Source organism: Tupaia chinensis, unplaced genomic scaffold (assembly GCF_000334495.1).
Source record: "Tupaia chinensis unplaced genomic scaffold, TupChi_1.0 Scaffold000093_1, whole genome shotgun sequence".
Taxonomy (NCBI): Eukaryota; Metazoa; Chordata; class Mammalia; order Scandentia; family Tupaiidae; genus Tupaia; species Tupaia belangeri.
In genome coordinates this window covers 12,490,524-12,500,396 of record NW_006159555.1, presented here as the reverse complement: position 1 = coordinate 12,500,396, position 9,873 = coordinate 12,490,524, and the positions used below count along the sequence as shown (strand labels likewise).

General features: G+C 48.1%; 1 protein-coding gene across 1 annotated transcript; it reads left to right on the top strand.

Annotated features, from left to right (window-relative positions):
- The first annotated feature begins 5,433 nt into the window (after positions 1–5,433).
- Positions 5,434–6,372, top strand: LOC102476133 (olfactory receptor 13J1). The gene has a single exon (XM_006143235.1). It carries the CDS (start codon positions 5,434–5,436, stop codon positions 6,370–6,372), a length of 939 nt encoding a protein of 312 aa, XP_006143297.1.
- Positions 6,373–9,873: the final 3,501 nt, after the last annotated feature.

Below are 9,873 nucleotides of genomic sequence, written 5' to 3'. Positions count from 1 at the left end.
GCGTGGCCATCCCCCTGGGTGGTGATTTCTCGCTTTCTGTCTCTCTGTCTCTCTCTATCTGTCTGGCGAGAGCACGTGCCCTATAGTGAAAAACCTCTCAAAAAAAAAAAAAAAAAAGAGTGGACAAATCCATGTCAGAGTGGACCCAGAGCTGTGCCCCTGCCTCAGTATGTGACATTGAGCTAGCCCAGCCACCTTTGCAGGACAGTGCTCCTACCTACATAAGAGATATTGCTCAAGATGGCCTTTAAAGACTTCTGAGAGTCTATTTTGTTGTTTTTATTACTGCCAGAGGGCACTTGTGTTCATCAAAGAGAGACAGAGAGAGAGGAAGAAAGGGTATGAATCCCTTCTCTTCCCTTTCTCCATCCTGAGGAGATTTTGTTATGCACACACAAGCACCTAGAATGTTTTTCAAGACACCAAGGCCAGGGTTTGAACTGCAGTCGGCAGTCCTATTCCCTAAACCACTAGCAATGAATTGGCTCTTGTTATTAAAGACTGAAGAAGATCCAACAAGGTCTCTCTATCTTTATTTTTTGTTTATTTATTTACTTCTTCCATGAGAGAGACAGAGAGAGCACCCCCAATAAGGTCTTGATGCCATGATCCACCCCTAGCTTCAGCCAGCCTGCTGAGTGTGCATGTGCTCAGGACACTCACGAAGGTCTCTGGACACAAACCCGGAACTTCTCATGTGGGTCATCTTCGCTGAGCATCCTGTTTGACCATTGCGCCATCATTCAGCCCCCTCTGCTCTAACATTACCTAATTCTATTTGTGTCTCTTCATCTACTTCATTACACTCTCCAGACTTTGTACTTTCATGAGTTTCCTTATGAGAATTAAGCCAAGACCTCTGCCTCCTCTGCCTCCTCACCTGGAAAGCAACTCTGCCTATCATTTGTTCACTTATTTGCTTACTTTCAAATTTATTCATTGAAAATTATGTATGCATCCATTTACTTGTTCATCCATCCATTCATCTGTGCATTCCGTAAACAGTCCTGGACCAGCATTAGCTAGGGACTGACCTGTGAAGATGGATCCCTGGCCCAGAGTCACTTTCTCCAATTCTTCCATACCAATTATGATTCTAAATAGATTCTGTATAATTGGGTCTTAGGGACATCATCCCTGAAGCACCCCAAAGTTTCCAAGCTAGGCACATTTTCCTCCTTGCCCTCTAAATTGCCTTAGGGATCACACAGTCCCTTGGTGCACCGGGAGCTTTGAAAAGTGCCACCTACAACTGGCTGCCTGCTCCCCCAGAGGCTGTTGGCTGGGATGGAGCTGGGTGCTGCTCCGGTCAGGGAGTACCTGGCTGCCCACTGTAAACTACTGGCCACTCTGTTCAGCCTTAACCCCCCACCCAGAATTTTCTAATTCTACCAAACCTGACCCACTTCAGAGAACCCCGCTGAATTCTAAGCATTTCATAACATTCTACCAAATTCTAAACTTTTCCTTTATTTTGATCAAGTTGCAAACCCTTCAATAAAAATCTAGGCATGGTTTCAATTTGGAAAGCAGGGTCAGCCTGAGCCTGTGTTCTGCCTACTGAGATGGCCTGCACTGAGGAGGTTTAGGCTTGCTTCTTTGACCTGTGTGTCTCTCGCTCCAGCCAGAGCAGGTCTATGGTCTCAAACCCTCTGAAACACCTTCTTTCTAGGGACCCGGGGGCATGGATCTAGAAAAGCCTGGAGGTAAGTGAGTAATGGAAATGTGGAAGCAGGGGAAGGAGTCAAAAGGTCAGAAGAATGACAGGGGCCTTGGCTTCCCCCGTGGCTCCCCACACCGCCTTCCAGAGGTCATGTCATCCTACCCAGCCATCTAAAGCTCTGACCACAGGTCCCAGGCTCTGCACTATAAGTTCTCTCTCTCTCTCTCTCTCTCTCTCTCTCTCTGTGTGTATGTGTGTGTGTGTGTGTGTAATACAGAAGAAGTGAGAATGTCAGTGCCTATGCACATGTATGCACATATACACACACATGCACTTACATATGTACCCGTATGTCCAACAGGTGTCTATGCAGTGACCTTATGTGAGTGTGTGTATATTCCAACAGGTAGACAAAGCCTGTATGTGTTTCCAAGTGACTTTAGGGGAAAGTTGTAAACTGTGTTGCTGAGCAAGCCCCTTCCTTTCTCAAGGAAGTTAAAAGCCCAAATATGACAGAGGGGTGGTCTAGCTGATCTGGACAACTCCACCCAAGCTGTCCTCTAGGCTGGGAATGGATCATGTCTAGCAGCCAGGGAACCACAGCATGGCTGGGAGAAGTTGACCGTGGCCAACCTGGGGGCGAGGAGAAGAAAGAGGTGGCATCCCTGGGCCAGCAGGGATAGGCAACAGGCGGGAAGTGAGAGAAAGAAGTGAGCATCACCTAGAGGTGCACAGAGCCTTACGGCACAGATTAGATATGGCCTGAGAGGAGAAAGGAGGGTTCCCTGGCAGGGATGCTGTTTGAACTGGGGTTTTGTTTTTTTGTTTGTTTTTTGTTTTGTTTTGTTTTGTTTTGTTTAGTAGCACAAGCCAGGAGAGAGAAGGCAGAAAAGACATTGTAGGCTCTGCAGACAAAGCTTCCTGGCCCTGCTTTGGGAACCAGAATCCCGCAGCATCTAGCCATCCTTTCCCTCCTCTCCTCTCCCAGGCTGCACGTCCCAGCTGGAGGAGAAAAAGCAGCACAGGAAAGAGATTCAGATCCCTGGCACATAGTGTGGGAAGCAGACAGGAGAAGAGATTGTTTGGAGACCTGTCCCTGCTGTGGGGGTCTCTTGTCCTCCTGGCTCATCAGAGGCAAAGTTTGCTCCCCGTCCCAGGGCTGCTCCTTCTCAGGTGAGACTTGTACAGCCCTTGCCCCACCATGGTCTCCACACACCTCCTCCCAGGGATTATGTCATCTGCCTCGTCCTCTGAAGCCCTGGCTACAAGTCCAAGGCTTTGCACTACAGGTTCTGGGGATGTGAGTGTGTGTAAGAAAGAGCCAGTGAGAGTGTCTGGTCACTCACGTGAGTGACCACACATGTACACACATACACACACATAGGCATGTGTGTATGTACCAGATTGTGCATGTACACATAGGGTGTGACGTGACCCTATGTGAGTGTATATACACTCCAACTAGTAGCCTATAGCTGCAAAGGGTTCTGAGTGACTTTAGGGGAACTCTGCAGAGCAGAGGCTGCAGCCTGGCCAGTCACTGGGACTTCACAGAAAACACGATGCTGCCTCTGTGCCTTGCCCCAGCCAGCACTGTGCCTGCCTCTGTTGGCATGCTGTTAAATGGGGCTACCCAGCCAGGAATCCAGGCTCAGAGTTTCCCAACTGAATCTTCGAGGGAGTTCACAGCTCACACTCCATCTGACTCCATGTGACATCGGCGAGACCTCTTATCCAAGGACTCCTATCCCTAGGACTAGCTCAGAGACCTCCTAGCCGCCAGAGAGGTAGGACCTCAGTGGGCAGGGCTAACTCCACACCCTGTGTTTACACCATGTGAGAGGGAGTATACCCATGGGACACTCAGTCTGAAACCTTGATGGGTGCTGGAGGCCCAGTAAAACCCTCCACTTCAGGGAGGGTTCTGTGACCCTTCAAGTGGCCTGAAGGCAAAAAGGAAGAGTATGTACTGAGGGATGAGCTTCCTGACTTTAGAGAAATACAAACAGAAGCAAGACGAGGCTAGGCACAGAACAGTGGAGCCCTGGGAAGGGTTTAGAGTCAGTGGCCAGGAGCTCATCTGTCCTCGCCTGTTCCCAAAGGCCTGGCACAATGCCTGGCATATAGTAGACTCTCAACCACTTCTCAATTTGAGAATGGATATATGAAGGAGTAATAAAAGAAGGAAATGTGTTGTATGTAAGTGAGGCACAGAAAACAGGCTCAGTTCAGGCCTAGGTTTTGGCAGTGTGTCCCATGGGAACAATGGCACCAAGTCACATACCCTGAGACACTAAGGAGAGGGCTGGAATATGTTCCTTACCTGACAAGGATTGTGGGAGGCTGCAGGGGCAAGCTGTCTATCCAGTGAAGTAGGATAGCCAACATTTAGGGCTTGAGGAGTGCAAACATCTGCTCTGAACGTGGTGTGGCTGTCACACCATTGGGAGGACTGGATTCAAGACTCGCCTCACCAGAGACCCACTCTGTGGCCTCAGTTTCTCCACCTGCACAAAGAGATCGCCAATGAGTTGACTTCTTAGGGCTAGTCTCAAGCTAATGTCCTGGGAGTCATGAAGCCAAAGGAGCCCTAGAAAATAGCCCAGGCTCTGGCCTGGAGAAAATAGGAGTTTAAGGCTGGGCCAAGGGGCTCATCAAGATTTCCAGAAGGCCCACAGTGAACACAGATTCTGAACATTCCATCCGTGCAAGGTAGCTGATGAAGCAAGCCCTGTGGGAGGACAGGTGATTGCACTCACTCATAGGCTCACATGCCAGCTGCTTCTCCATGCAAGGTACAGTGTTATGCTTTGTGCGTGGGGACCAGAGCTTGAAGAAACAAGTCAGACTTTTGCAGGTTGAGGAATACAGGAAAAAGGCATTGCGGACAGTGGGGATAGTGCAAGCATGGCTTACTTAAAGCCAAGAGGACTTTCAGAAATCATCCATCCTAGTGGTTCTCCAAGCGCGGTGCCTGGGCGAGCCGCTGCAGCATCACCTACACCTACTGAATCAGAAACTTTGAGACTGGAGCCCCACACTCTGTGTTTTAAAAAACTTTCCAGGTCATTCTTGTACATGCTAAGGATTGAGCACCTCTTATTTGGTCCACTGCATTTCCAAACTATGTTCGTAACACTGATGTACAGAAAATTAATGAGTTGTCTTTGAAGAGGGGGGGTCCATGATCAAATAAGTTTAGGGAGTACATGCTCTATTCTGCTTTAGAGAGTCAAAAATTACATTAGCTTACTAAAGTCCCTGAGAAGTCCCGCAGTAAAAAAGCTTTTTTTATTTTTATTTTTTATTTATTGTTTTTAGAGAATTATTTATTTAATTTTCTTTAATCATTTATTTATTTTAATTTGACCAGAGAGAGACACACAGAGAGAGAGGGGAAGTGAGCAAGCAAGTCACCAGGTCTAGGACTCGAACCATAGTCAGCCATGTGGGAGTGTCCAGCGCCTTAACCACCATACCACCTGCTGGTCCTGAGCTTTGTTTTTTAATCAATCTGGTGTTGCCTCAAATTGATTTTTCTAATTGCCTACTAACATTTTCTTTCACATTCTCTTAGGGAGTTGCTGATCTAAAGCAATCCTCATTCTTCACATGGATAAACTGAGGCCTAAAGAAGGTAAAGAGATCACCCAAAGTCAGACAGAGTGTCAGAGCTTCCAAAGGCCCAAGTGACCCACCTCTTCTCCACCTCCCTGCACCCTCCCTCCTTCCTTCTATCCCAGCTGTATGCCCCTCCAGAACCCTGCAGCATGGAGCCACTCAACTGGACAGGGGTCTCTGAGTTCTTTCTGAAAGGATTTTCTGGCTACCCAGTCCTGGAGCACCTGCTCTTCCCTCTGTGCTCAGCCATGTACCTGGTGACCCTTCTAGGGAACACAGCCATTGTGGTGGTGAGCGTGCTGGACGCCCGCCTGCACACGCCCATGTACTTCTTCCTGGGCAACCTCTCCATCCTAGACATCTGCTACACGTCCACCTTTGTGCCCTTGATGCTGGTCCACCTCCTGTCTTCCCAGAAGACCATCTCCTTTACCGCCTGCGCCATCCAGATGTGTCTGAGCCTGTCCACGGGCTCCACAGAGTGCCTGCTGCTGGCCATCATGGCCTACGATCGCTACCTGGCCATTTGCCGGCCGCTCCGGTACCCAGTGCTCATGAGCCGCTGGCTCTGCTTGTTGCTGGCAGGAACTGCCTGGGTCCTCTGCCTCCTCAAGTCAGTGACTGAGACAGTCATCGCCATGAGGCTGCCCTTCTGTGGCCACCGCGTGGTCAGTCACTTCACCTGTGAGATCCTAGCGGTGCTGAAGCTGGCATGCGGTGACACGTCAGTCAGCGAGGTCTTCCTGCTGGTGGGTGCTATCTTGCTGCTGCCTGTGCCCCTGTCACTCATCTGCCTGTCCTACACGCTCATCCTGGCCACCATCCTGAGGGTGCCCTCGGGTGCTGGGCGCCGCAAAGCCTTCTCCACCTGCTCGGCACACCTGGCCGTAGTGCTGCTGTTCTATGGCACCGTCATCTTCATGTACATGAAACCCAAGACCAAGGAGGCCCGCATCTCCGATGAGGTCTTCACAGTCCTCTACGCTGTGGTCACACCCATGCTGAACCCTGTCATCTATAGCCTGAGGAACAAGGAGGTGAAAGAGGCTGCCAGGAAGGTGTGGGGCAAGAGATGGGCCTCTAGGTGAGGGCAAGCAGGAATCCAGGTGAGTAGGTGAGGTCACCTACAGTGAGCACAGGTGGGGCACAGGACCATGGGTCTGGTGTCTTCATCCTAGGAAAGTGCCGGCAGCACCAGGTCCCACTGATCCTACCAGGGTACTCAAAAGCACGCTCTGCTCCTGCCCCACCATCGCCATCGGCCAGCTCTTAGCATCACTCCCTGGGCCTTCACACCTCCTGACTGGTCTCAAGGCTTCCTTACAATCCATCTTCTATGGGTCACACAGAGGGATCTTTTAGAAAGTGATCACTTCACTCTTCGGATCAAAACCTGTAAATGCCACCCCTCACCCCTCGCCCACTGTTCTCAGCGAAGTGGAAGCCCTTCCATGGGGCATTTCAGGCCCTCCCAAATTGGCCCTGCCCACCCAGCTCCCCAGCCTCTGCCCATCCTAACAACAGCCAAACGTGGGCCTGGACACTCCTTGCACTGCCCAGCTCTGTGCTCTTTCTGGGTTCTCCCCACAAGGCAGCACCCTCCCGGCATACAACTCAGTGTGTCAAGGACTGCCTGACCCAAAGGCCCATCTCAGAAGCCACCTCCACTGCCCCACTGTGCCCTGCTGCTGTGTCCCTCCTGCGCTCTCTTTTCAGTGTTACTCTGAGAGCAAGGAGTGTCAGATTCCACTCTGTCCCAAGGCACAGCCTTGTCCAACTCCAGGCCTGGTACAAGTTTCTTAAACACATAAAGGGACACATAAATGTAGGAGAAACAATGACAGAGCCTGGAGTCCTCCCCAAATCTGAGCAGAGCTGGGATGGAGACCCAGACAGGCAAGGCCTAACCCCCCTGGGAAGGAATAGTAGCGACAGTGATGCGGCCCACAGTCTAAGATTCCCAGACCTATCTGGTCCTGAGACACCAATCTCCCGGGTAAGCCAGCGCCTGGAGACCTGTGCCTTTCCTGAGATTCTGTCCCCGCTTAGTGGCAGCTGCAGCAGCTTCCAGCACCCTTTGCCTGGCATCCAGGCCTCACCTGGCTTTGGAGAGGCTTGCACTACCCCTCCTCACCCGATCTCCTGGGACCCTGCCACAGCTGCCTCTTCCTGGTGTTCAACCTCTTCCCAGCTTTCCTTTCTGAGAACTCAGGGCAGACACCCAATGGAAACAGACTCAGATTCACAGAGTATTTCCATTCCTTGCTCAGCTCCAGCCTCAGGGGCATCATCTGTACAATGTGGGAGCTGGGCACGACTGCTAAGCAGCAGGTTCTCCCCTGTACCCTGGCTTGAGGGTACAGCCCCCAAGAGCCCTCAATTCCCCTTTCAGGCCTTCATCCTGCTTCCTATGTTGGTCAGCACAAAGGAGAGAAGCACAGCCTGAGAGAACGAGACACTCAAACCCCTCTGACCATACCAGAGTGAGGGCTGGAAGCTGCCATGATGTTCTGCTGAGCCTTGGATGCTGACAGAGGTTTCACCATTTTCCTGTGTTGCAAATTTACAGTCAGATTTACTTCTAGAAAGGTCACTGATCAGACTTCATTCTTCTACAAAATTGACAAAGAGGAGGCCAGTAGGTGGCGTAGCGGTTGAGGTGCTAAACTCACACATAATCGACTGAGGTTTGAGTCCCAGACCTGGCAGCTCACACAGGGTGCATGTGCATGCATGCCCACAATCCTGAGAGGAGCACGGAGAAGGGGTTGCGGTTAACCATCCCCCCGGGGGGTGATTTCTCTTTTTCTGTCTCTCTATCTCTCTCTGTCTCTCCCATGAGTACACACACCCTATAGCAAAAATCTCTCATTAAATAAAAGGTGGGGGGGGTGGCAAAGAAATTATTTTCCCTATAATGTCTATGTTAGCTAAGGTCCAGTGAAGTAGGCAGTGTGAAATGATCTGGCAGAGGTGGAAATGAATAGGAACTTCCCAGAGAGCCAGGTGGAAATCTCAAGAGCTTTAAAAACATCCAGACCCTTTGACCCAATACCTGTAGTTCTAGGAATATGGTCTAAGAAAATAATTTGAGATGTGGTCAAAGATTTACATCTAAGGATATTAATCACAGCTCTATTTATACTCACAAAAAATGGAATGCCCAAGCATAGAAAAATGTTTAAATAAATCCTGATGAAAGCCTAATGGTGGCACAGCAGTAAAATGCCAAGCTGTGTGAGCAAACCCACATGGTGAGTTTCCCAGTTCAAGTCCAGAGACCCTCTCTGAGTACCCCAGACACACACATACCCATCATGCAGGGGTGGCTGAGGCTAGGGGAAGATCATAGCAGCAAACTCTGTTAAGGGTGCTGTCTCTGTTTCTCTTGCTCATGAAAGAAATAAATCAGTAACTTAAAAAGATGTGCAACTAATTAACATAGTTGTATATTTTTCAAAAAATTCTGGTGAAGTCCATAATAGAATGTGGTACAGTTGTTAAAAACCTAATTTTTGAAGAATTAGGTGAAAGAAAAGGCTCACAATGTGCTCTGTAATTTCTTTTAATGTGGAAAATGTGAAGATTGTGTCCTATAATTTGCTGATGCCCTGTGTACTCCCTTGGTTGTAAAGCCATCCGAATCCTTGGTTCTCTTTATACTCCGAGGTGCAAATGACTAGGGTGTTTTATAAGCTCCACTTACTGTACACAGCCTATCTGATAGAACCTGGTCTGCTAATTCCTTCCTTGTAAATGTTAAAATCACTTCCCAACAGGGGAAGAAAAAGAAAAAAAAGTTTAATTGACAAAAAATGAAAAGCTATTTGCTGCTGCTAATGTGTATAGTAATGTCTTTGCATGGTAATTGTGTAGAAAAAAAAAAGCTATTTGCTGCTGCTAATGTGTATAGTAATGTCTTTGTCTTAACTGATATGCATGGTAATTGTGTAGAAAAAAAAAATGTTATACACTGTAAAGATATATGTGATTAAATGTAACATAAAATTAATTAATTTTTAAAAATTACTCCCCAAAACAAAAACAAAACAAAAGAAAGAAAGAAAAGGGAAAAAATGCTCACAATGGAATTAATAGGTAAAAAAAATGAAAAGAACAGAACAGCGGTGTGGTGATTAAGGCACCTGGATCCCACAGGGCGGACTGTGTAGTTTGAATCCCAAATCCAGCAGCTTGAAACACATGCTGGGACACATGTATGTGTCCATAATCCCAAGAGGGAGAAGTGGAGGAGAAGAGATTGTGGTGTAGCCATCACCCAAGGGGGTGTTTTTTCACCTTCCTTCTACCTCTTCTGTCTCTCTCCAGCAATCACATGTGCTCTCTGGCAAACTTTAAAATAAATAGAAAAAACAGAATAAATATTTAGTATGATCCCAATTTTATTCTAAGTATTTTTCTATGGCTAAATAAGTAAGTATATATGTAAGAAATTCTGGAAAATGATGACAAAATATTATCTAAAAGTTGTTTTCTCTGGACGATGGAGTTACAGTTAAGTACTGTTTTCTTTTTTCTTTTTTTTTTTTTTTAGATCTGATCTTATTTATTTCTTTCTCATAAAAATC